This window comes from Fundulus heteroclitus, chromosome 1 (genome assembly GCF_011125445.2).
Source record: "Fundulus heteroclitus isolate FHET01 chromosome 1, MU-UCD_Fhet_4.1, whole genome shotgun sequence".
In the NCBI taxonomy this organism is placed as follows: Eukaryota; Metazoa; Chordata; class Actinopteri; order Cyprinodontiformes; family Fundulidae; genus Fundulus; species Fundulus heteroclitus.
Window position 1 is genome coordinate 37,241,003 of NC_046361.1, and position 27,179 is coordinate 37,268,181.

Here is a 27,179-nt window from a genome sequence, read left to right on the forward strand (position 1 = left end):
CACTGAGGTACGACTCGCAGTTTTCTGCCAGATCACAAAGTCAGTCTGCACACCCAAAACTGTAATTCACTCCATTTTTATTTTTCAGCCCTGAATTTTCCCATGACGGCTAGAAACTAACCGTCTTTAACCCGTCATATCTCCACATAAAGCACAGCAGACACACCAAACTTCACATGAACCACATTTACTGCAAGGTTGTGCCACACATGGGCACAGGAGAGATCTATACTCGATTTCTAGCTTTTACACACTGACCGCTTGTTTCAGACAGCTCAGGATGAGTTCTTTACCCTGTTATCTGTCTCCTGAATGCAGATTCCTGTTAACTTTGCTGTTTAACTCATTGTTGCAGCACCGATCACGTTCACAGCCTCGCAATGAAACGCCAAACACTGATTTGCCATAGTTTTCAATCACCTTTATGTACCATTTTTTTGGGTAAATACACCTGTTTGGAAAATGCTGGATTTTCTGTAGCTCTACAAACTTTTTGAAATCTGCCCCAACTTCAATGCATATTTTGTATGAATAGGGATTTTTTTATTCCCCTGATTACTAGCTTTTCTAAGCAAAATTCTATATTTGTTGTTATTTTAAGTGGATCCCCTCTCTATCATTGCTGCTCTATCCTTTCTGTATGCCTTCAATAAAGCATCTGACTATTTAATCTATAAAGTCTTTGTTTTGTCTTCTTGACTTTATGACTCATGCAAAAAGATTCAGTTTTCTTGTAGTTTTTTAAAGACAATTTAATCATAGAGCCCCAGTAGCCTCCTAGCAGTTTTCCTACAGAACCACAGTATACTTGTTTTTTTTTTTTAAAGAAATTGTAAAATCACAAAAACATTTTTTTTATTTGTGTATTTTTTTTATTTATGTGTACATAAATGAATAAAAGCAGTAAGTATTTTAAATATCTGTACAAACTGTAAAAAAAAACCCTCCAGGGTTGATTAAGCCTGATTGGTCCAGAGAACCAGTGGTCACGTGGTGCCATCTACGTCATCATCGGCACCTGCTGACTGTCGGACGGGAGGAAAGATGGCGTCGTCAAGGATACGGACCTTCCCGCAGCGGATCTCCGGGGCCATGGCCGCCTCTCTGGGCCTCTTGGCTCTTCTCGTCACGGTGCGGAGCGACGAGCAGGTCCCGGTCATCATGTGGACCAGTGAAGGGTGAGCGGTCCCGGGGGTTCTAACGGGCTTTGGACCGCCCGGTAACCGTTAGCACCGAGGAGGAGAGCCGTTAGTTCTGAATGTATTTTAGATTACTCCGCTTTGGTCGCCATCATTCGAGATTCGGTGTTCTATTTTAGTGCCTCTCGGTTGGTTTCCAATTAAATAAGCTTTTAAGATCGATGACTCTAAACGTACATTTAGGTCATGGAGACTTGATGCCGCTAGTTGCCACAGCAGAGCCGGCCCAAGGCAGAAGCGAACCAAGCTGCTGCCGCTCAGGGGCCCCCAAACCACCAGGGGCCTTCCAAAATTACGTAAATTTGAACACCGACCTTAGATGTGAACATTTTAGATTTAATTAAGTTGACAGTTTCAGCATAGACATGGAAGGTTTCAAATTGTTTGAGATTAAGAAGAGATTGGCATGTTTAATTGGTAAAATTGCAAATAATAGTTTGAGTGTTTTAAAAACCTAAATGAGTTCAAAGGACTCCCAGAATTAGAAATATAAAGTCCCGACACAACAATCCTCACTTTGTTAAAAAGTTTTAGTTCACTTGCAATAAAAGAGTGAAAGCAAACCACACCACGAGAAAAGGTAGAAAAAGTTCCCCTTTTGGTCCGGACCAAACAAGCAAACCGAGGAACAAGTTAAATCGTTGAATCTTGAGCACAAACAGGAAGTCTCAGTTTAACATAAACTCTGTAGCCGTGTTTCTGCTGCTGATATGAACTCGGTGCAGTTTTTTTTATTACAAAGCAGCCGTTCACAACACGTCATCTCAAGGTTCTTTACAAACTCTATTAAATCCTCCGGACAGGTTGGTTAAATGTTTTCTGAGGAATCCCAGCAGGTTGCATCCAGTCAGTAGCTTTGCAGCAATCCCTCATACTAAGCATGCATGAGGCAACAGTGGAGAGGAAAACGCTCATCTGCCTCGACCCACTGGGGCTTAGAGAAGACAGAGCAGAGACACAGAAAGCACAGAAGCTCACATTGACCCAGGAGTACTTTCTATGTTAGATGGTAATAGAGGATGATCTGCCTCCCCTGGATGATGTCACAGCTAACAGAACGCCAGACCAGGTGTACCTTCTATGATGAGAAAAAAGACAGAGAACAAAATATTGCTGTTATATCTGATATTTACTGATGTGAATGGGCACACATTTACGTTTCTGTGATGGTTGTTTTTTTTTTGTTTTTTGTTTTTTTACAGTTTAGTACCGACGTGGGTTATAGTTTAAGCTTAAACACGGCTTTTCATATTTCTTCTTTTGACACTGTGAAAAACGACCACACGGTATCATTGTCACGTGACCGAACAAAACAAAAACAACACAGACACAAAGGCCAACTGGATGGAAATAAACATCAGTTGTTAACATCGGCTCAGTTTTAGTTATCGGTATGTTTTAAAAAATTACAATCAGTCGATACCGATGTTAATGCCGATATATCGGGCATCCCTACTCAAAACAAACGGAGCGATTCTGGAATTAAAAGACTAAACTACTGAGAACTAGTTTCTCAGTAGTTTAGTCCTTTAATAATAATAATAATTAATAAAGATTATAATTAGTTTATGCATATATTATCTTTCTGCTGTAAAGCGGCTGTAAAGACAACCCCTCTGTCCAGGTCTGTTTCCCCCATCAGAGACAAATAAAGAGACTTTAATGAAGCGCTGAGCAGTGAAACTTATTTTCTACCTTTTTATAACTTGAACTTCATGTACAAAACGCTGCTTTTGTTTCTCCGCCTTTCCTGAAGCGATCCAAAAAAATACACAGCAGCACCGGCTAACAGCTGTGCTGCTTTTTGCTATGATCTGGTCTTAATACCGTCTGCTCCCGTTGCTCTGCAGCTTTCTAATAACAAGGAGAGACGGCGGCTGGGATCTGTTTTTATTAAGAGTTTGTTTTTAACAAAACTTTATTGAACACTTCTAGAAACCATTACATTCACCTTTGTTTCCGCAGACAGATCGCTGCTCTGTGATGTCACAGAGCACCTGTTATCTGCACATGTGGTTTAATGGTCGTATGATCCTCACCTCAAAAAAGAAAATACCATTTCTGCAAAAAACCTGCAGTGACATGTTCGTCTGCCTTTCCCATTTTGAAGAGTGTGCCATGACAGCGTCACAGAGGACTAATTCAGACATAAAGTGTTTCAGTCTGAGGCGTAAATATTTCAGCTTCTGGAAAATATCAGAGCTACGTCTGCAAAGTAACTCATTTCCTCCTGATCACGTGATAAAACCTTCTAATTCTCCGGAGGACGCTGACGGTCTCCCTCTCCCTCCTAGGATCTCCCTCCCCCGCCAGGCTCCGCCCACAGCGGGTCACATCGTCGGCCACCAGCAGCTCGCCTCCTACCTGGAGAAGGCTTTGGACGTCGGTCCCCGAAACGTCGTCCTGTTCCTCCAGGACAAGGTACCCAGCAGACATTTACCCAGCAGGCTTAGAGGTTCTCTTCACACGCCGCCTAAACGTCTAAAACCCGTAAAATCTAAATATCTTCTCCGTCTGACTCACAGGAGGATGTATTTTTTTTTTATATTAACCAGAAAGTAGCTTTATTTATGCGTTTCGACTGGACCTGGTGGTGCTTAGTGGTCCTGCTTCTCTCTCTAGATGAGCATTGAGGACTTCACCTTGTACGGAGGAGCCTTCGGCAACAAGCAGGATGGCGTTTTCCCCAACCTTGAGGTGAGCGGGTGAGATCTTTAGAAACCAGGGTCCAGGTTTCTGCCTGTCTGTGGTGGTTCTGATCCGGTCCGGTTTCTCCGGTGCGCTGCAGGGAGCTCTCCGGTCCTCCTCCTCGCCTCTGGTTCTGCCGGCTGTCTCCTGGCCCGCCTCCAACGCCGTGATTGGTCAGCTGCAGGACCAGCTGGACACGTCGCCTCTCTACATGGACCCCGACACCCTGAGCCAGCTGAGACTGAACGCCTCGTCGCCGGCCCTGCTGGTCTTCAGACTGCCTTACGGGACCGGGTCAGTACGCTCAGAACCGACCCGGAAACCGGCGCCGTTCTGTTGCCGTCTGCTCGGCTCGACTCGTTGCCACGGCGCTGCGTGGCTCGGGTCGTTCTCCTTTAGTGCCGGGTACCACCTGGATGTGGGCGGGGCCATTTGTAGACGACGACGGCGCCGGTCCCACTGAGCTATATAATACACTGGAGTGCTGATTTTGCCGAAAAACTGAAGTCACTGGCCGCCATCTTGCTACTCCCTACTCTCACAGAATCCCACAGGATTTGCTTGCAACAACAAGCAGTTTTCTGGCTGTGTGAAAATATTTCACAGGTAATTCTACAGTCAGTGGATGTACTAACACTATCAACTACTAGGAAATTAGGTGCTGAAATATTTTACATGTTATTCATAATAAATATACACATATGTATATATAAATATGTATATATATGTATACATATTTATATATACATATGTGTATATATGTATACATATACCGGTATGTAAATATAGGTTTTTGTATATTGTTATTTATAAACGTTATATTTATATATTTAAATTAATAAAATGCAAAATATTTCAGTACATGACTTTCTCAGTACTTGATAGTTTTAGAACATAACATAAAAGTATATGGCATTTGACATTTTAAAAGTCTTAAGCCCCCCCCTGAACATGAGAAAATCCTCGTTATTCGATGCTGTAGCGCACATATTCCCTAGTTACTGGGGGAAAATAGGGAGTACCAATATGGCGGCTGGTGGCTTCAAAGCGACTCGTTCTAACAGCGTGTGATTAGCACTCCAGTGTATAATATAGCTCAGTGGCCGGTCCACAGTGCCGGTTTGAGGCCGAGTCACTAAACAAGGGACTGGTACCATCGAACCCTAATAACCGGGTCGAGCCGAGCCGACATTTGGTTAGGTGGTGGTGGGGGGGTCCATCCTCCTGTTCCTGCAGAACCTGACTGATCTTCTCCCCGTCTGTGCTGCAGGTCCGATCTGCTGTCCGCCAAGGAGACCCTCAGTGGAAACGGTGAGACTTCTGGACCGTTCCTCCGCCGTGAAGTGACGCTTCAGAGGATCCTGTGTTTCCTAACCCTCCTGCTTTTGTTCTGTCTCCTGCTCAGATGAGGTCATCGGTCAGGTGATCAGCATCATGAGGTCCCAGGCTGTGCCGTACACGGCCGTCTACACGGGCCTGCAGCCGTCCAGGGTGAGTCCCCCGCGCCGCTGATCTCCGTCGGCGCCGCCGGCTTTCCTCCAATCGTCTTCTCCTCTCCGTGTCCGCAGAAGGAGGCGGCGGCGCTGTCCGTGGAAGGCGGGCTGGGGGGGGGTCGCTCCCTGCTGCAGGCCAGAGGCGGGTACAAGGACCGCTGGAGGAACCGCGAGCGCCAGCAGTGGGCCAAGGAGAAGCGTGAAGTCTACGCTCCGGTGGAGTTCAAGGTGTCCTCCTGGGGGGGGGGGTCAGCGGGGGAGCTGCTGCTGATGCCGCGCCGTAGAGTTCATCTTCTCACCTTTTAGCGACGCACAGCAATAAAGCGCTTTTGTTTCAGGAGGACGACCGGACCTGCATGCTGCTGTGGGCCAAAGGCCTGACGGTGGGCATCCTGCGGAACAACCGCTGGGAGGAGCACGACCTGACCCCCGCCACCTTTGGCGAAGGCGTCAGTCCCAGACTGCACGGATCCGACTGTGACAAGAGCAAAGCCAGGTGGGTACCGGCCGGTTCCTGACTGCTAGATGCTGTCCTCCATCAGCCTGGAGAACGTCACTGCTGGAGGACATTTAGAGCGGACTCTGTTCAGGGCTGATGGGCGGGGGCTGGACCAGGATGCCTCCTCCACCCGGGGCTCATTGTAGCCCAACAATCCTTCATTAGAGCAAACGAACCCGAGCCTGTCTGCCGGCAGTCCTTCTGCGTCCTGCAGAAAGGTGTCTGTACCTCGTCACGTTTATGTGACTTTTTATCAGGATTTTACATCAGGAGACGTCGGCCACCGTTATTTAAACCCAAGGACACAATGTCCTGAAATGTCCTCCAAAGACAGCTTCAAAGTTACCTTTATTTTGGCCTTATGTTAGAAACAGGACTGATAGAGACGGATAGAGAGCTGTGGACACAGAGGGACGCACTGCAAAAAGAGAACTAAAAGTAAAATTTTCATAAAATTGTTGTATTTTTTCCTGATTTGAGCAGCTAGATAAGACTATTTGCCGATGGGATCAGTATTTCTACCCCTAAAATAACATTAGTTATTCTACTATTCTTGAAATATGACGATGGAGATTAATTTTTCTTATTTTAAGTGCAAAAATTTTATTCCATTGCAAAATAGTGTTATTTAGCTGCTCAAATCAGGGAAAAATGCACCAATTTCAAGAAAAATTTACTTCTTTTGTTCCCTTTCTGCAATGCGGAGTGATGTTACACACTTGGGAATAATATTTAATGTGCCTTATGGTCTGAAAAATACAGTATTTACAATTTTTTTTTATCATGAATTTGTCTGCATCTGATGAATTTAGCAGAAACGTATTCATTTATGTCGTCGTGTCCAGAACTTCCCCACATTTCATCTCCGGCTCATTCCACCCATGTTTGTGCTGCTTGGTCTCTTTGCAGGTTGGTTCTAAACTATGAAAACGTCCTCGGCCACCGCAGCTTCAAGCTGGTGTAAGTCTGTACTTCAGAGAGCTGCTAATGCACGCTTAGAACCCAAGAGCGGGTCCAAACCAGTGTTTGCCGGTTCCATTGCAGCTTCGTAATGAGCCAGCGCCACTACAAGGTGTCGGCACGCCGCTGGTTCACTCTGGACGCCGTGGAGCTGGAGTACGACGGCACCAAAGCCACGTTTAACGGCAGCCGCAGCATCTACGCCCCCGCCGAGTACTCGTACCGCTGCCACTCCGTCACCAGCTTCCGCTGGCCGCTGCTCGTCCCGCGCTCCGCCAAAGACCCGGCCAACCAGTGGAGGGTCTCCTTCGACGACTTCCAGGTGGGCTCACGTTGATTTCTGCTCTGGAAGGAAACTGTGGGAGATGATCCTCAGATAACAGCTTTGAGATTATTCCGAAATGTGGAATAAGTTGTTGAGGTTCTTCCAGAACATGGAAAAACATGTGAAAGGTGAAATGAGGAGCAGAAAAGAATCGTTTTATTTAACCTTCACCGTCTCTGTGGGCTGATTATTTACTTCCTGTTGAATCTGACCAATCAGAGGCCGTTTCCTGACCCCAGGAACGTCTCATGATGAAAGAAGGTAAACATGCATGTTAACCAGAATCTACCGATATTATTTATGCTCTAAAACTAATTTATATATAAATCACATCAGACCTTAACAGGGAAAATTAATCCTGCTGTAGCTGCATCCTGATGTGGACTGGGTTAGATGTTGTAGAGCTCTGGCAGGACTCGTCTCCTGCCTGCACTAAGGGGCAGATACCGGTCCTGCTGATGGGTTTAGGACCTCTGACGGTTCTGTCCAGCTCTCCTAGAATAACAGCCTGTCTCCAGGAATCTCCTCCATGCTATAGAGACGGTGCTGGGAGACACATGAGACCTTCTAACTATGTACTGATGTACTGATGAGCCGTCCTGGTGGAGGTGGACCACCTGTAGGGACTCTGATAAAATGCTAAATTACAGAAAAGCTGTAAAACAAAGTGAGGGAATAAACTCTCTGTGACCTGCAGAACCGTTCCTGTCTTTATTCTCATGGTGGTAACATCACAGGAGCTTTACTGATGTTAGACTCTGATTAAAAAGCGTTCCTTGATTATTTTGAGCTGTTTTTTTATAATGAACCTGTGAAACATTTCTTTGAGTTTGTTACCAGTTTTATGTTTTGTTCTTACCGCCTTTTATGACTGTAAAATATTTATCATATCTGGACCGTCACGAGTCGCTTGTGCCGATGAACGTTTTTCTTGTTTCTTCTTTTATTTTCCGGACAGATCCAGGGATTCAACCTGAGCGGCAACGAGTTCTCGTACGCCAGCGACTGCGCCGGGTTCTTCTCCCCTGGCATCTGGATGGGTCTGCTGACCAGCCTGCTCATGGTGCTGGTTCTGACCTACGGCCTGCACATGATCATGCAGCTCCTCACCATGGACCGCTTCGACGACCCCAAAGGCCCCGGCATCTCCGTGCCCCAGACGGAGTAACTCCTGACTACCTGCATCCTCCTTCCTCCGCACTGATCCCCATCATCATCACATTCCACGCAGAAAACAGCAGCTCTGTCGTCCATCTTTGAACAAATGTATGAGTGTTAACCTTAAATGTGAAGAATGATGTTTATGTGGTTAAACAGCCGCACAATCTGGGTCCGCTGAAATGGGACCCATACGAAGGGAGATACGTTCTGCTTATTTATTAAATGGATCATGAGATGTTATTTATTGTTGATACTGCTGTGATTATTGTGAAGTTTGGGTTTACATTTGTTTTGTTGTAGATATGTGGGACGATTAATGGAAGTAAAACCCTTTGGATTGTGAGTTTTGTTGATGACCTTCCATAGTTGTGCTGTAATGTTGCTGTGACTCCAATAAAACGTCTTAAAGGTGTCGCCTGCGCTTATTTCCTTTCAGGAGAACTATTAACGCTCCCAGAAAACAGCAGGATTACTGTGCAGACACCAAACTACTGCAGCGGGTCCTTCCTGAGCTCCCGCTCAGTTTTTAAATTCAAAGAATCGTAATAATGAACAGATTGACGGGCTGTTTATCCCCAACAGGCCTCAAAACCAGGTGCTTTCAGTTTGAGGCAAAATTTTAATGCAAATTAACTTTATTGAGACCCCACAATAAAAACCTAAAGAGTTGGCATTGATTGAAATAAAAGCAAAATGTATGAAGACATAACATGCAAAAAAAAAAGCTACAGTAGAAAAATGTGCATTAAAGACACTGAAGAGACGAAACTTCCAATCATAGTTTAAACTCTGTAGACGTTACTGATTACGGTGCGTTTCATGCAGAGCGCTGGAAATCTGCGGCTTTCATCCAGTCACAGAAGCTGCAAAACAGAAAACAGGAGAAATTATTAATAAAAGGAACTCAGGAACCAGAAGGTGAAACAGCAGCAACAGCTCAAATTAAAGCTGGGAAATCCAGCTGCTGTGGAAGAGGTGCCACCTTTCCACAGCCATCTCCAAGTAAACATGCACTCTACCTGGACCCCCCCCCCCCCCCCCCCCCCCCCCACACACACACACATTTCCAACCATAAAATTTGTATTTCTTTATCAAGTGTGCTGGGACTTTTTTATTTAGCAAAAAAAAAAAGGGAAACTATGGCACATTAATTATTTTTATATCATCAAAGACCAAACAAAATAATCTGTTTTGTATCAATTAAATCAAGATATTTATTTTGAAAACCCTGACATCTATATTTGAAAAAGAACATTAATTGGTTATTAATCAATTATAGAACCACTGAGGACGCAGGTCGCAGATCCCTGGTTGTGGATGTTTACTTGAAGTTAGAGCCAAAAACAACTCACCATAACATAAATAATCCACCTCCAGGTACTTGTAGGTTCCAACGCAGGGATCTCCAAACATGGAGTTTGCTGCTCTAACACGACACTTCCGTCTGCCGTTGCATCTGTGGATTCAGATCAATGTCAGCTTCCTAGAAAGTGTGATCAGGCCTCTCTGACCTCATTTCAATTCCAGTTTATTTATATGGTGCCATTTCACAACACGTCATCTCAAGGCTCTTTCCAAAGTCAGCTTCCATCAGATCCTCCAGGTTGGTCATAAAGTTTCCTCTCTAAGGAAAACCAGCAGGTTGCATCAAGTCTCTCCAAGCAGCATTCACTCCTCCTGAAAGAGCGTAGAGCCACAGTGGACAGTCGTCTGCATTGTTGATGGCTTTGCAGCAATCCCTCATACTGAGCATGCATGAAGCGACAGTGGAAAGGAAAACTCCCCTTTACCAGGGAGGAGAACCTCCAGCAGAACCAGAACCAGGCTCAGTGTGAACGCTCATCTGCCTCCACCCGCTGGGGCTTAGAGAAGACAGAGCAGAGACACAGAAAGCACAGAAGCTCACATTGACCCAGGAGTGCTTTCTATGTTAGATGGTAATAGAGGATGATCTGCCTCCCCTGATGATGTGACAGCTAACAGAACGCCAGACCAGGTGTACCTTCTATGATGAAAAAATGATCGAGAACAAAAAGTTAAAAGCTAAAATAACAACAAACAATGCAAAATGGAGAGCAGTAGGAGAACTCAGCAGAGTGAGAAAAATGGGCCCTGATGTCCTCCAGCAGCCTAAGCCTATAGCAGCATAACTATAGAGATAGCTCAGGGTAACATGAGCCACTCTAACTAGAAGCTTTGTCAAAAAGGAAAGTTTTAAGATTAGTCTTAAAAGTAGACGGGGTGTCTGCCTCACGGACCAAAACTGGGAGTTGATTCCACAGGAGAGGAGCCTGATAGCTAAAGGATCTGCCTCCCATTCTACTTTTAGAGACTCTAGGAACCACCAGCAGACCTGCAGTCTGAGAGTGAAGTGCTCTGTTAGGAACATACGGGGTAATCAGAGCTCTGATATATGATTGAGCTTGATTATTAAGGGCTTTATACGTTAGAAGAAGAATTTTAAATTTAATTTCCACATATCTGGTTTGGTAAACTGAAGAAAGGCCAAACATGGCTGGCCTCTAGAAAAGACCCAGCATCTGTACCTCTGAGCAACTTTGTCTGCGTTCCCCGAGCATTGGATGTTCGTTAACTGGTTGGCAGGTCGCCCAGAGGAGCACGTCTTCTGGTCGCTGCGTCCGTACGTAGCTCTGCTCACAGATATAAGCTGGCCTTTGTCTGACAGAGAGGACAGGAAACGTCAGAGAGGCGGATGAAATCTGAACCTGTCCACTGATGAAACCAGGGATCTTACCACACTGGAGCCGAGCCACGGATCCCTCACATGCCACGGTGGGGCCATCCTCCTGGGAGCTGCTTTCAGGAGCTGTTATATCAGAGATTCAGACCACATTAATGACACTTTAGGACCATGAAGGGCTCAGAGAAGGTTGGAGATGGAAATGGGAGAGAAGGCAGCGCCCTCCATGGGTTTATTAGCATTAAAAACACAGAGAGTTAAAGTGGAGCAGGTTCAGCAGCACTTTCAGATCTCCCAACTCTGGTATGATTGTCATGTTTGAGTTGGTTTGTTGGTTGAAGGCGACTCCTCTTAGTCCAACTGCTGATGGGAAACATGGCCCACAGGTTCTTTACCACAGCAAAGAAAACATTATGGTTTGTTAACATCTCTGTGTGCTCTGCTCACGTGTTCCCACTCACGCATCTGATGACTTATTTGTTCAAAGCCATTTATTTCATGCTTAAGGATTAAGCGGGTCAGAAAATGGATGGATGGACAATATTTGTTGGATCAACAATAACCCACATGACCTAATAAAATCTGTGCTATTTTCTATTACTTTATATTGTCATCTTTTAGAACATATCTGTATTTAAAGGTAGAGTCTGCAATTTTTCCCAAAGTTTCCCCAGGACCCTTTTTGAAGACCGTCTCACTTCCTCTTCCGCTCTTAAGGGGGATTGCATGAAAAAACTCCCAAATCCACTCTGCTCTTATTTCTTTGTATTTCTTCTCATAAACTTTAACAGGGTTTGCTTCTTGCGACTCTCAGCCATGTTCAAAGTTTACAGTGAGAGCAGCGGAGCTGCAATAAACGGCTAACGCTGAAGCTAACTGCTAAGCTAACCGCTAAGCTAGTGGGACACATAAACACTAGAAGTGCGCATGCGCAGCCAGCAAGTGGAAACTACAGAGTAACAAGTATGCACACTGTCGTTACAAGAACACGTCAGAATGATGGCATGTGGAACAATCAATAGATAAGGTGATAAACCCAGAACTTGGAGGACAGAGGGAATGAAAGAAGGACGAGACATGAAAACATCTGATTGGTTCGTTCTATTCTGACCAAATTATATGATTGCTAAGAGTTTTTATAGGCCTGCAGCTTGAACAGAGATCACATTTTTAACCCCCTTTTTATGAATACATAATGTATTAACTACTGTCAGGATGAAAGGATACTTCCACCCAGGATAACAAAAAGTGATTCAGAAACTGAATCACTTTAGATCACAAGGTCTACTCACCTTTACAGGTGTACTCCACCTCCAGGTACTTGTAGGTTCCAACGCAGGGATCTCCAAACACAGAGTTTGCTGCCTGGATGGAGCAGCTCTGCTTCCCGTTACAGCTGTGGAGGGATGTTCATGTGGAGGATTAGAGTTTTCTTATAAAAGACTTTTGTGCTCTAACAGCACACCTCCGTCTGCCGTTGCATCTGTGCATTCAGATCAATGTCAGCTTCCTAGAAAGTGTGATCAGGCCTCTCTCAGACCTCATTTCCCCACATCTGGTTTGGTAAACTGAAGAAAGGCCAAACATGGCTGGCCTCTAGAAAAGACCCAGCATCTGTACCTCTGAGCAACTTTGTCTGCGTTCCCCGAGCATTGGATGTTCCTTAACTGGTTGGCAGGTCTCCCAGAGGAGCACGTCTTCTGGTCGCTGCGTCCGTACGTAGCTCTGCTCACAGATATAAGCTGGCCTTTGTCTGACAGAGAGGAGAGGAAACGTCAGTGAGGCGGATGAAATCTGAACCTGTCCACTGATGAAACCAGGGATCTTACCACACTGGAGCCGAGCCACGGATCCCTCACATGCCACGGTGGGACCTTCCTCCTGGGAGCTGCTTTCAGGAGCTGTTATATCAGAGATTCAGACCACATTAATGACACTTTAGGACCATGAAGGGCTCAGAGAAGGCTGGAGATGGAAATGAGAGAGAAGGCAGCGCCCTCCATGAGTTTATTAGCATTAAAAACACAGAGAGTTAAAGTGGAGCAGGTTCAGCAGCACTTTCAGATCTCCCAACTCTGGTCTGATTGTCGTGTTTGAGTTGGTTTGTTGGTTGAAGGCGACTCCTCTTAGTCCAACTGCTGATGGGAAACATGGCCCACAGGTTCTTTACCACAGCAAAGAAAACATTATGGTTTGTTCACATCTCTGTGTGCTCTGCTCACGTGTTCCCACTCACGCATCTGATGACTTATTTGTTCAAAGTAATTTATTTCATGCTTAAGGATTAAGCGGGTTAGAAAATGGATGGATGGACAATATTTGTTGGATCAACAATAACCCACATGACCTAATAAAATCTGTGCTATTTTCTATTACTTTATATTGCCATCTTTTAGAACATATCTGTATTTAAAGGTAGAGTCTGTAATTTTTCCCAAAGTTTCCCCAGGACCCTTTTTGAAGACCGTCTCACTTCCTCTTCCGCTCTTAAGGGGGATTGCATGAAAAAACTCCCAAATCCACTCTGCTCTTATCAAGTGAGAATGCTATACAGCATTCTCAGCATTCTCACTTATTAAGTTCCTTCAGGTCTTGATTATTATTCCGTACATTTTTCGGCATCTAACTACTCCTGCAAACTTCAACCGATTTAAACAATTTTTGTATCAAAACGTTCAGCTCGTTCACGACATTACTGCTATGTCTTTTGGTAATTATAACTTTTATAATATTTAAAATATTTAACTTTTTGTGAGTTTTTTGCTCTCATTGAAATTAAATGGAGAATCCTTCAAATTCCTTAAAATTTTCAGGATTTTGACAGCTTACTGCTTCAGCCTACTTTCAGCTAGAAACGCCATTCAAATTTTAAAATGTTCAAATAACCTTCAGCTATCTTCAGCTACTTCAGCTTTTTCATATCTTCTACCATTTTCATACAGTACCTCCTTCAAATAATTTTTCATTTTCATAAAATTCAGAAAAATGAATGCGTTACTATGGTTGCTAGGGAGTTCATTTAGAGTGGCCACTCTACCGTTCCTATAGATTTTCCTTCACTGAACAACTTCTTCTCACTCGCTCAATTTTCAGTCTATTCACATAAATTATACATCAAAACGTAGGAATTTTTGTCTGGATTCTGGAAATGTAATCCTCATTGATGTAGCATTTATAGATTTTTCGCAAATCACCCCAGAGCACCACGAAGCCAGAAAGCTCTCCATTGATTTTCTATGGAGGTGTGGTGAAAAATCACACCTGACATTCCCAAGCAACACATGTTTTCACATCGTCGCTTCTCCTAAACCGTTTGATGTACAAGCATGAGACTTTCACACATTCATGTCCAGACCCTTCTGGCGCTCACTAAAAAGGAATTTTGTCAATAACTGTTACGGTTTTGCCGCAGGAACAATTTGTTCGGGAGTAGCGAATGTGCAAAATCCTAAAAACGCTTTGGAACTGCATCCTTCTAAATGATGCACTTTTTTACATCGTTGCCATGCCTACACTGATATCTGTACAAACATAAAAATTAGCACCACAGTCCTCAAAAGCCTGCTGATACTCACGCTGAAAGAATTATTTTGATATCTCCCATACTTTTTTAGCTAGAGCGATTTGTTCGGGACCGATTTTAGAGGATTTTTGAATTTTCGTCAATATTCCCCTTTATTTCATGATTTTTTGCGCCTACATTAAAATATTTCAAGAAAGAAACGATAGTTTGTCTTGTTCCCCTATCCGTTCCGAAATAAACGCAGAAAAAATTACGTCTCTAGCCCTAACGGTTGACAAAAAATACAGAGTTGTTCGAGGTAAAGTGATGCTATTTTATTCCAATTAGAGCTCTTCTGACCATAAGTCTCTGCCTGCAGTAGACGGACACCTGCAGGCGTGAGTGAGTTTCCATGACAACAGAACTCTGCTGGCCAGAGGTTACTACAGGTCAGGGACAGGCTGCCTTTGCTTAGAATTATTCCGTCGGCGTCTATCTACTCCCGCATACTTTAACCGATTTCAGCAATTTTGGTGTCAAAACGTTCCGCTCGTTCCCGGCATGCCTGCTATGACTCATGGTTATGCTAACTTTTACACTTTTTTAAAATATTTCACTTTTTGTGCGATTTTTTTTTTTGGCTGTTCCCATTGAAATCAATGCAAATTGCTTCAAATTCCTTCACATTCCTTCAAATTCTTCACATTCCTCCAAATTCTTCACATTCCTCCAAATTCTTCACATTCTTCAAATTCTTCACATTCTTCCTATACTTCCAATTCTTCTAATTGTTCTTAATCTTCAAATTCTTAAATTTTTTTTAATTTTTCACATTTTTCAAATTCCTTCAATTTTTTTTCTAATTCTCCAAATTTCTTCAAAATTTTCAAATTCCTTCAAATTTTTTCAAATTCTCCAAATTTCTTCTAAATTTTCAATTTCTTCAAATTTTTCAAATATCTTCAAATTTTTCAAATTCCTTCAAATTTTTCAAATTGTCCAATTTTTTTAAATTCTTCAAATTTCTTCAAATATTTCAAATTCTTCAAATTTCTTTAAATTTTTCAAATTCCTTTAAATTTTTCAAATTCTCCAATTTTTTTAAAATTCTTCAAATTTCTTCAAATATTTCAAATTCTTCAAATTTCTTTAAATTTTTCAAATTCCTTCAAATTTTTCAAATTCTTCTATTTCTTCAAATTCTTCAAATTTCTTCAAATCCATTCTGATTTCAATGTTTTCTGCATCTTCTGCTCAATCATTCTGCAGATTAGCATTCTCACTTGCTGTTACGCAGGAACAGCTCTCTATTTCTTCTCATAAACTTTAACAGGGTTTGCTTCTTGCGACTCTCGGCCATGTTCAAAGTTAACAGTGAGAGCAGCGGAGCTACAATAAACGGCTAACGCTGAAGCTAACTGCTAAGCTAACCGCTAAGCTAGTGGGACACATAAACACTAGAAGCGTGCATGCGCAGCCAGCAAGTGGAAACTACAGAGTAACAAGTATGCACACTGTCGTTACAAGAACACGTCAGGATGATGGCATGTGGAATGATCAATAGATAAGGTGATAAACCCAGAACTTGAGGGACAGAGGGAATGAAACCAGGACGAGACATGAAAACATCTGATTGGTTCGTTCCAATCTGACCAAATTATATGATTGCTAAGAGTTTTTATAGGCCTGCAGCTTGCACAGAGATCACATTTTTTAACCCCCTTTTTATGAATACATAATGTATTAACTACTGTCAGGATGGAAGGACAATTTCCCCCAGGATAACAAAAAGTGATTCAGAAACCGAATCACTTCAGATCACAAGGTCTACTCACCTTTACAGGTGTACTCCACCTCCAGGTACTTGTAGGTTCCAAAGCAGGGATCTCCAAACACAGAGTTTGCTGCCTGGATGGAGCAGCTCTGCTTCCCGTTACAGCTGTGGAGGGATGTTCATGTGGAGGATTAGAGTTTTCTTATAAAAGACTTTTGTGCTCTAACAGCACACCTCCGTCTGCCATTGAATCTGTGGATTCAGATCAATGGCAGCTTCCTAGAAAGTGTGATCAGGCCTCTCTCAGGCCTCATTTCCCCACATCTGGTTTGGTAAACTGAAGAAAGGCCAAACATGGCTGGCCTCTAGAAAAGACCCAGCATCTGTACCTCTGAGCAACTTTGTCTGCGTTCCCCGAGCATTGGACATTCGTTAACTGGTTGGCAGGTCTCCCAAAGGAGCACGTCTTCTGGTCGCTGCGTCCGTACGTAGCTCTGCTCACAGATATAAGCTGGCCTTTGTCTGACAGAGAGGACAGGAAACGTCAGAGAGGCGGATGAAATCTGAACCTGTCCACTGATGAAACCAGGGATCTTACCACACTGGAGCCGAGCCACGGATCCCTCACATGCCACAGTGGGACCTTCCTCCTGGGAGCTGCTTTCATGAGCTGTTATATCAGAGATTCAGACCACATTAATGACCCTTTAGGACCCTGAAGGGCTCAGAGAAGGTTGGAGATGGAAATGGGAGAGAAGGCAGCGCCCTCCATGGGTTTATTAGCATTAAAAACACAGAGAGTTAAAGTGGAGCAGGTTCAGCAGCACTTTCGGATCTCCCAACTCTGGTGTGATTGTCGTGTTTGAGTTGGTTTGTTGGTTGAAGGCGACTCCTCTTAGTCCAACTGCTGATAGGAAACATGGCCCACAGGTTCTTTACCACAGCAAAGAAAACATTATGGTTTGTTCACATCTCTGTATGCTCTGCTCACGTGTTCCCACTCACGCATCTGATGACTTATTTGTTCAAAGTAATTTATTTCATGCTTAAGGATTAAGCGGGTTAGAAAATGGATGGATGGACAATATTTGTTGGATCAACAATAACCCACATGACCTAATAAAATCTGTGCTATTTTCTATTACTTTATATTGCCATCTTTTAGAACATATCTGTATTTAAAGGTAGAGTCTGCAATTTTTCCCAAAGTTTCCCCAGGACCCTTTTTTAAGACCGTCTCACTTCCTCTTCCGCTCTTAAGGGGGATTGCATGAAAAAACTCCCAAATCCACTCTGCTCTTATCAAGTGAGAATGCTATACAGCATTCTCACTTATTAAGTTCCTTCAGGTCTTGATTATTATTCCGTACATTTTTCGGCATCTAACTACTCTTGCAAACTTCAACCGATTTAAACAATTTTTGTATCAAAACGTTCAGCTCGTTCATGACATTACTGCTATGTCTTTTGGTAATTATAACTTTTATAATATTTAAAATATTTAACTTTTTGTGAGTTTTTTTCTCTCATTGAAATTAAATGGAGAATCCTTCAAATTCCTTAAAATTTTCAGGATTTTGACAGCTTACTGCTTCAGCCTACTTTCAGCTAGAAACGCCATTCAAATTTTAAAATGTTCAAATAACCTTCAGCTATCTTCAGCTACTTCAGCTTTTTCATATCTTCTACCATTTTCATACAGTACCTCCTTCAAATAATTTTTCATTTTCATAAAATTCAGAAAAATGAATGTGTTGCTATGGTTGCTAGGGAGTTCATTTAGAGTGGCCACTCTACCGTTCCTATAGATTTTCCTTCACTGAACAACTTCTTCTCACTCGCTCAATTTTCAGTCTATTCACATAAATTATACATCAAAACGTAAGAATTTTTGTCTGGATTCTGGAAATGTAATCCTCATTGATGTAGCATTTATAGATTTTTCGCAAATCACCCCAGAGCACCATGAAGCCGGAAAGCTCTCTATTGATTTTCTATGGAGGTGTGGTGAAAAATCACACGTGACATTCCCAAGCAACACATGTTTTCACATCGTCGCTTCTCCTAAACCGTTTGATGTACAAGCATGAGACTTTCACACATTCATGTCCAGACCCTTCTGGCGCTCACTAAAAAGGAATTTTGTCAATAACTGTTACGGTTTTGCCGCAGGAACAATTTGTTCGGGAGTAGCGAATGTGCAAAATCCTAAAAACGCTTTGGAACTGCATCCTTCTAAATGATGCACTTTTTTACATCGTTGCCATGCCTACGCTGATATCTGTACAAACATAAAAATTAGCACCACAGTCCTCAAAAGCCTGCTGATACTCACGCTGAAAGAATTATTTTGATATCTCCCATACTTTTTTAGCTAGAGCGATTTGTTCGGGACCGATTTTAGAGGATTTTTGAATTTTCGTCAATATTCCCCTTTATTTCATGATTTTTTGCGCCTACATTAAAATATTTCAAGAAAGAAACGATAGTTTGTCTTGTTCCCCTATCTGTTCCGAAATAAACGGAGAAAAAATTACGTCTCTAGCCCTAACGGTTGACAAAAAATCCAGAGTTGTTCGAGGTAAAGTGATGCTATTTTATTCCAATTAGAGCTCTTTTGACCATAAGTCTCTGCCCGCAGTAGACGGACACCTGCAAGCGTGAGTGAGTTTCCATGACAACAGAACTCTGCTGGCCAGAGGTTACTACAGGTCAGGGACAGACTGCATTTGCTTAGAATTATTCCGTCGGCGTCTATCTACTCCCGCATACTTTAACCGATTTCAGCAATTTTGGTGTCAAAACGTTCGGCTCATTCCCGGCATGCCTGCTATGACTCATGGTTATGCTAACTTTTACACTTTTTAAAATATTTCACTTTTTGTGCGATTTTTTTTTTTTTTTTTGGCTGTTCCCATTGAAATCAATGCAAATTGCTTCAAATTGCTTCACATTCCTTCAAATTCTTCACATTCCTCCAAATTCTTCACATTCCTCCAAATTCTTCACATTCTTCAAATTCTTCACATTCTTCCTATACTTCCAATTCTTCTAATTGTTCTTAATCTTCAAATTCTTCAAATTTTTTACATTTTTCACATTTTTCAAATTCCTTCAAATTTTTTTCTAATTCTCCAAATTTCTTCAAAATTTTCAAATTCCTTCAAATTTTTCCAAATTCTCCAAATTTCTTCAAAATTTTCAATTTCTTCAAATTTCTTCAAATTTCTTCAAATTTTTCAAATTCCTTCAAATTTTTCAAATTCTCCAATTTTTTTAAATTCTTCAAATTTCTTCAAATATTTCAAATTCTTCAAATTTCTTTAGTTTTCAAATTCCTTTAAATTTTTCAAATTCTCCAATTTTTTAAAAATTCTTAAATTTCTTCAAATATTTCAAATTCTTCAAATTTCTTTAAATTTTTCAAATTCCTTCAAATTTTTCAAATTCTTCTATTTCTTCAAATTCTTCAAATTTCTTCAAATCCATTCTGATTTCAATGTTTTCTGCATCTTCTGCTCAATCATTCTGCAGATTAGCATTCTCACTTGCTGTTACGCAGGAACAGCTTTTTCTAGTTTCTTTCTATTTCTTCTCATAAACTTTAACAGGGTTTGCTTCTTGCGACTCTCAGCCATGTTCAAAGTTTACAGTGAGAGCAGCGGAGCTACAATAAACGGCTAACACTGAAGCTAACTGCTAAGCTAACCGCTAAGCTAGTGGGACACATAAACACTAGAAGTGCGCATGCGCAGCCAGCAAGTGGAAACTACAGAGTAACAAGTATGCACACTGTCGTTACAAGAACACGTCAGAATGATGGCATGTGGAATGATCAATAGATAAGGTGATAAACCCAGAACTTGAGGGACAGAGGGAATGAAAGAAGGACGAGACATGAAAGCATCTGATTGGTTCGTTCTATTCTGACCAAATTATATGATTGCTAAGAGTTTTTATAGGCCTGCAGCTTGCACAGAGATCACATTTTTTAACCCCCTTTTTATGAATACATAATGTATTAACTACTGTCAGGATGGAAGGACAATTTCACCCAGGATAACAAAAAGTGATTCAGAAACTGAATCACTTCAGATCACAAGGTCTACTCACCTTTACAGGTGTACTCCACCTCCAGGTACTTGTAGGTTCCAACGCAGGGATCTCCAAACACAGAGTTTGCTGCCTGGATGGAGCAGCTCTGCTTCCCGTTACAGCTGTGGAGGGATGTTCATGTGGAGGATTAGAGTTTTCTTATAAAAGACTTTTGTGCTCTAACAGCACACCTCCGTCTGCCGTTGCATCTGTGGATTCAGATCAATGTCAGCTTCCTAGAAAGTGTGATCAGGCCTCTCTCAGACCTCATTTCCCCACATCTGGTTTGGTAAACTGAAGAAAGGCCAAACATGGCTGGCCTCTAGAAAAGACCCAGCATCTGTACCTCTGAGCAACTTTGTCTGTGTTCCCCGAGCATTGGACATTCGTTAACTGGTTGGCAGGTCTCCCAGAGGAGCACGTCTTCTGGTCGCTGCGTCCATACGTAGCTCTGCTCACAGATATAAGCTGGCCTTTGTCTGACAGAGAGGAGAGGAAACGTCAGAGCGGCAGAGGAAATCTGAACCTGTCCACTGATGAAACCAGGGATCTTACCACACTGGAGCCGAGCCATGGATCCCTCACATGCCACGGTGGGGCCATCCTCCTGGGAGCTGCTTTCAGGAGCTGTTATATCAGAGATTCAGACCACATTAATGACGCTTTAGGATCATGAAGGCCTCAGAGAAGGCTGGAGATGGAAATGGGAGAGAAGGCAGCGCCCTCCATGGGTTTATTAGCATTAAAAACACAGAGAGTTAAAGTGGAGCAGGTTCAGCAGCACTTTCGGATCTCCCAACTCTGGTATGATTGTCGTGTTTGAGTTGGTTTGTTGGTTGAAGGCGACTCCTCTTAGTCTAGCTGCTGATAGGAAACTGGGCCGACATGTTCTTTACCACAGCAAAGAAAACATTATGGTTTGTTAACATCTCTGTGTGCTCTGCTCACGCGTTCCCATTCACGCATCTGATGACTTATTTGTTCAAAGCCACTTATTTCATGTTTAATTTTGGAAAATTATCAACAATAGCCCACACGGCCTAATAAAATCTGTGCTATTTTGTATTAGTTTATATTGTCATATTTTAGAACATGTCTGTATTTAAAGGTAGAGTCTGGGATTTCTCCCAAAGTTTCCCCAGGACCCTTTTTGAAGACGGTCTCACTTCCTCTTCCGCTCTTCAGGGGAATTGCATGAAAAAACCTCCTTAATCCACTCTGGTCTTATTTCTTTCTATTTCTTCACATAAACTTTAACAGGGTTTGCTTCTTGCGACTCTCAGCCATGTTCAAAGTTAACAGTGAGAGCAGCGGAGCTACAATAAACGGCTAACGCTGAAGCTAACTGCTAAGCTAACAGCTAAGCTAACAGCTAAGCTAACAGCTAAGCTAGTGGGATACATAAACAGTAGCAGTGCGTTTCCCGAAACCTCCTTTTTCTGAATACATAATGTATTGATTGCTGTCAGGATGGAAGGACAATTTCACCCAGGATAACAAAAAGTGATTCAGAAACTTCATTAGCAGTGCTGACGGAGGTGGTCCTGAAGGAAGCATCTTTTTAGCTCCTTTATTTTGTTGCCAGTGACAACAAATTTTCCCCTTTCCTCCTCTTCATCTGGCCCCTGGTTTCCCCCTCACAGCTGTGTGCCTTAGCCTGATTATGAAGTAGGCCTGTGCCACTGAAGATTTGAGTGAATTATTATGTAATATGCAGACGACCTTGTGATCTGTGATGAGAACAGGGAACAGGTGGAGGAAAATCTAGAGGAATGGAGGTTGACTGTAGCAAGACAGAATACATGTGTTTGAATGAGAGGGACTCAAGTGGAGCCCTGAGGTTTTATCTAAAGCAGAGATTAAAAAAAGGTGGAGGATTTTAAGTCCTGAGGCTCAACAGGGTTTAGAGACAACAGCTCTGAGGAAGAGACGGGAGGCAGAGCTGGAGGTAGCAGAGAGGAAGATGTTGAGGTTCTCTATGGGAGTTACCAGGATGGAGAAGATCAGGAATTAGTTCATTAGAGGGACAGATCATGATAGATGTTTTGGAGATGAAGCCAGAAAGACCAGACTGAGATAGTTTGGACATGTCCAGAGGAGGGATGGCGAGGACATTGTTAGAAGGACGCTGAGGCTGGAGCTGCCAGGCAGAAGGCCTGGAGGAAGACAAGAGAGGAGATTTATGGATGGAGTTGAAGAGAACATGAAGATAGTTGGTGTGAGAGAAGACGATGCAGACGACAGGGTTAGATGGAGATAGATGAGTCTCTGTGGCGACTCTTGAAAGGGAAAAGCTGAAAGAAGAAGAAGAAGAAGACCTTCCTGGTGATGCTATTGGGAGGATCTTTGTTTTTTGTTCCAAGGAAGAATGTCAGATCAGACCAGAGTTGCATCCAATGATCTCCACTGTCACTGAGCTAAACCTCAGAAATGGTTTATCAGGAGCTGGAGAACACCTGAAAATGCTCAGCACTTGTGGAAACCCATTTAATACCATCATGGAGGTGGTTGGCGAGAAAAGAGTTTTCATTGCACTTTTGACAACCCAAAGTTTTTCCACCTCTACTCACCTTTACAGGTGTACTCCACCTCCAGGTACTTGTAGGTTCCAACGCAGGGATCTCCAAACACAGAGTTTGCTGCCTGGATGGAGCAGCTCTGCTTCTCGTTACAGCTATGGAGGGATGTTCATGTGGAGGATTAGAGTTTTCTTATAAAAAGACTTTTGTGCTCTAACAGCACACCTCCGTCTGCCGTTGCATCTGTGCATTCAGATCAATGTCAGCTTCCTAGAAAGTGTGATCAGGCCTCTCTCAGACCTCCTTATTTCCCCACATCTGGTTTGGTAAACTGACGAAAGGCCAAACATGGCTGGCCTCCAGAAAAGACCCAGCATCTGTACCTCTGAGCAACTTTGTCTGCTTTCCCCGAGCATTGGACGTTCGTTAACTGGTTGGCAGGTCTCCCAGAGGAGCACGTCTTCTGGTCGCTGCGTCCGTACGTAGCTCTGCTCACAGATATAAGCTGGCCTTTGTCTGACAGAGAGGAGAGGAAACGTCAGTGAGGCGGATGAAATCTGAACCTGTCCACTGATGAAACCAGGGATCTTACCACACTGGAGCCGAGCCACGGATCCCTCACATGCCACGGTGGGGCCTTCCTCCTGGGACCTGCTTTCAGGAGCTGTTATATCAGAGATTCAGACCACATTAATGACACTTTAGGACCATGAAGGGCTCAGAGAAGGCTGGAGATGGAAATGAGAGAGAAGGCAGCGCCCTCCATGGGTTTATTAGCATTAAAAACACAGAGAGTTAAAGTGGAGCAGGTTCAGCAGCACTTTCAGATCTCCCAACTCTGGTATGATTGTCGTGTTTGAGTTGGTTTGTTGGTTGAAGGCGACTCCTCTTAGTCTAGCTGCTGATGGGAAACTGGGCCGACATGTTCTTTACCACAGCAAAGAAAACATTATGGTTTGTTAACATCTCTGTGTGCTCTGCTCACGTGTTCCCACTCACGCATCTGATGACTTATTTGTTCAAAGCCATTTATTTCATGTTTAATTTTGGAAAATGATCAAAAATCACCCACATGGCCTAATAAAATCTGTGCTATTTTGTATTAGTTTATATTGTCATATTTTAGAACATGTCTGTATTTAAAGGTAGAGTCTGCGATTTTTCCCAAAGTTTCCCCAGGACCCTTTTTAAATAACCACACAAGACCGTCTCACATCCTCTTCTGCTCTTCAGGGGAATCACATGAAAAAAACTCCCAAATCCACTCTGGTCTTATTTCTTTCTATTTCTTCTCATAAACTTTAACATGATTTGCTTCTTGCGACTCTCAGCCATGTTCAAAGTTAATAGTGAGAGCAGCGGAGCTACAATAAACGGCTAACGCTGAAGCTAACTGCTAAGCTAACCGCTAAGCTAACAGCTAAGCTAGTGGGATACATAAACAGTAGCAGTGCATTTCCTGAAACCTCCTTTTTCTGAATACATAATGTATTGATTGTTGTCAGGATAGAAGGACAATTTCACTCAGGATAACAAAAAGTGATTCAGAAACTTCATTAGCAGTGCTGACGGAGGTGGTCCTGCAGGAAGCATCTTTTTAGCTCCTTTATTTTGTTGCCAGTTACAACAAATTTTCCCTTTCCTCCTCTTCATCTGGCCCCTGATTTCCCCCTCACAGCTGTGTGTCTTAGCCTGATGGTGAAGTAGGCCTGTGCCACTGAAGATTTGAGTGAATGATTATGTAATATGCAGATGACCTTGTGATCTGTGATGAGAACAGGGAACAGGTGGAGGAAAATCTAGAGGAATAGAGGTTGACGGTAGCAAGACAGAATACATGTGTTTGAATGAGAGGGACTCAAGTGGAGCCCTCTGGGTACTGATAAACCCCAGAGATGGTTTATCAGTAGCTGGAGAACACCTGAAAATGCTCAGCACTTGTGGAAACCCATTTAATACCTTCATGCAGGACAGGTGGTTGGCGAGGGAAGCGTTTTCATTGCACTTTTGAGAACCTAAAGTTTTTCCACCTCTACTCACCTTTACAGGTGTACTCCACCTCCAGGTACTTGTAGGTTCCAACGCAGGGATCTCCAAACACAGAGTTTGCTGCCTGGATGGAGCAGCTCTGCTTCCCGTTACAGCTGTGGAGGGATGTTCATGTGGAGGATTAGAGTTTTCTTATAAAAAGACTTTTGTGCTCTAACAGCACACCTCCGTCTGCCGTTGCATCTGTGCATTCAGATCAATGGCAGCTTCATAGAAAGTGTGATCAGGCCTGTCTCAGACCTCATTTCCCCACATCTGGTTTGGTAAACTGAAGAAAGGCCAAACATGGCTGGCCTCCAGAAAAGACCCAGCATCTGTACCTCTGAGCAACTTTGTCTGCGTTCCCCGAGCATTGGACATTCGTTAACTGGTTGGCAGGTCTCCCAGAGGAGCACGTCTTCTGGTCGCTGCGTCCGTACGTAGCTCTGCTCACAGATATAAGCTGGCCTTTGTCTGACAGAGAGGAGAGAAAACACAGGAGCTTAATATGAAAATATAAACAAATCTATGGTATAATGCTTCAAATAGGCAGAGACAACAAACATGGAGTTCTTACCACATTTCAGCTGAGTTTCTGATCCCTCACATGCCACAGTGCGAATCTTCTGGGAGCCAGCTGCAAATAAAGCCCAATTACTAGTGAGCAACCTGGCTGGCAATGTGTTATGTTTGTTCCAATCAGATCACAGCGATAACGGTGTTATATTAAGCGATGATTTTGGGCGTCTTTTTACCTGAATTTATCAGCAAACATGTCACTGCCAGCACTGAAAGAAAAAAAAAAAAACTCAGATTAACTTTTTAGCATTTCTATATACTTTTTCAACTGTTTGTCCACATTCCCAACCTGGGATCTGTGGGAAAATGGCCGGGGCTGAAGGGGTGAGTCCATCCCATAATCCTTAGCCACTTTCTCCACCAAAACAAACTTATTGGCTGATACAAGATATAGCAGAATCCGTGTTTAGTTTGGTGTCGCCTTGTGTACCATTACAGCAGCTATACATCTGCTTTCATCACCTGCTACAGGTGTGGAGTACATGGGATTAATAAAAAACAACATGTCTGCAGCTCTGCAGGGCTCTCTGTGCACCTGATGGACGGGAGGTGGAAATAACGACAGGACCAGAAAAATATTAAACGTTCCACCAGCGAGGCCCAGAACATCTCTGAAAACATTATCTCTGCACTGATATTTATAAGTGGAGGGAACATCAAACTTGAACATAAAAAAAACAAACATTGTCTTTTTTGTGAAGCACTTTGGAACTTCACTTTGCTGCCATTGAAGCAATTTTATTTCTGTTTATTCATAATAATGAATAAAGAAATCCATTATCTAATTTCTTTACTATCAGGAAGTCCACAAAATGCAGTTCAAAGTCTTCAGCTGATCCAAAATGCTGCAGCAAGAGTTCTGATGAAAATCAACAAGAGGGATCATATTTCTCCAATTTTAGCTTCCATTCATTGGCTTCCTGTTAAATCAAGAATAGAATTTAAAATTCTCCTTCTAACGTATAAAGCCCTTAATAATCAAGCTCCATCATATATCAGAGCTCTGATTACCCCGTATGTTCCTAACAGAGCACTTCGCTCTCAGACTGCAGGTCTGCTGGTGGTTCCTAGAGTCTCTAAAAGTAGAATGGGAGGCATTTAGGGGAAGTTATTTGTTAAATGATTGACCCTCTTTAATCTGCATTCAGGCTGTCATTTTGTTCCAGGGAAGATATACTGAAACCTACTTATACTTAATGAAGATTTTTTAAAATTAATTTTTTATGTCTTTTTCATGTACATTTGAAACTAGTAGTAAGAATTGTTTGTTGTGAAGCATTGCTCTCAATTACACCCAGCACAGAAAACCTACATTTAAATTAATTTTATCATTGGGTTTATTGATTAAAAAGTAAACTCTGTGGCTTGATGGAGAAGCAATTTACATTCAATTTAGGTATTATATGTTCAATAACCAACCAAAGAGTTTCAGTCAGGATTTAGAACAGTCACAGGACTACAAACAAATTCAAGATTATTATTATTATTATCATTATTATTATTATTATCAAGACAGTTATTATTAACATAACCGTCTTGTTTGTGTTCTGGTTTCGTTGGACCTCACATTCGCTGTCCACACTGAGGACTAACTCCTACTATAAAGGTATTTAATAACTTTAGTCAGTAATAATGTGTGGCGCTTCACAGGGTTG

The 27,179-nt window shown here is 42.7% G+C and overlaps 2 protein-coding genes across 2 annotated transcripts in view; one reads left to right on the forward strand and one right to left on the reverse strand.

Annotated features, from left to right (window-relative positions):
• The first annotated feature begins 1,003 nt into the window (after positions 1-1,003).
• On the forward strand, positions 1,004-8,737 carry atp6ap1a (ATPase H+ transporting accessory protein 1a). The gene is made up of 11 exons (XM_012850080.3): positions 1,004-1,178; positions 3,494-3,620; positions 3,822-3,896; positions 3,988-4,181; positions 5,158-5,198; positions 5,293-5,378; positions 5,456-5,608; positions 5,719-5,876; positions 6,789-6,839; positions 6,924-7,161; positions 8,123-8,737. The coding sequence occupies exons 1-11, from the start codon at positions 1,045-1,047 to the stop codon at positions 8,330-8,332; spliced, it is 1,467 nt and encodes a 488-aa protein (XP_012705534.2). The 5' UTR covers positions 1,004-1,044; the 3' UTR covers positions 8,333-8,737.
• Positions 8,738-8,942: 205 nt separating this feature from the next.
• The window catches only part of LOC105915839, a 45,988-nt gene continuing 27,751 nt past the window's right edge, over positions 8,943-27,179 (reverse strand). The window contains exons 18-34 of the mRNA XM_036149903.1: positions 25,701-25,733; positions 25,523-25,582; positions 25,287-25,419; positions 24,958-25,061; positions 23,510-23,581; positions 23,301-23,433; positions 22,969-23,072; positions 20,954-21,025; positions 16,693-16,825; positions 16,365-16,468; positions 12,857-12,928; positions 12,648-12,780; positions 12,320-12,423; positions 11,082-11,153; positions 10,873-11,005; positions 9,679-9,782; positions 8,943-9,188 (exon numbers count right to left, since the gene is read on the reverse strand). Of these exons, the coding sequence (XP_036005796.1) occupies positions 9,172-9,188; positions 9,679-9,782; positions 10,873-11,005; positions 11,082-11,153; positions 12,320-12,423; positions 12,648-12,780; positions 12,857-12,928; positions 16,365-16,468; positions 16,693-16,825; positions 20,954-21,025; positions 22,969-23,072; positions 23,301-23,433; positions 23,510-23,581; positions 24,958-25,061; positions 25,287-25,419; positions 25,523-25,582; positions 25,701-25,733 (1,583 nt within the window). The 3' untranslated portion in view covers positions 8,943-9,171. The remainder of the gene's footprint in view (positions 9,189-9,678; positions 9,783-10,872; positions 11,006-11,081; positions 11,154-12,319; positions 12,424-12,647; positions 12,781-12,856; positions 12,929-16,364; positions 16,469-16,692; positions 16,826-20,953; positions 21,026-22,968; positions 23,073-23,300; positions 23,434-23,509; positions 23,582-24,957; positions 25,062-25,286; positions 25,420-25,522; positions 25,583-25,700; positions 25,734-27,179) is intronic.

Excerpts from the sequence above, each read along its gene's own strand:
- atp6ap1a (XM_012850080.3), top strand. The coding sequence starts at position 1,045 with ATGGCGTCGTCAAGGATACGGACCTTCCCGCAGCGGATCTCCGGGGCC. Across the intron at positions 3,897-3,987 it reads GCGTTTTCCCCAACCTTGAG|GGAGCTCTCCGGTCCTCCTC; the intron begins GTGAGCGGGTGA and ends GGTGCGCTGCAG. Across the intron at positions 7,162-8,122 it reads TCTCCTTCGACGACTTCCAG|ATCCAGGGATTCAACCTGAG; the intron begins GTGGGCTCACGT and ends TTTTCCGGACAG.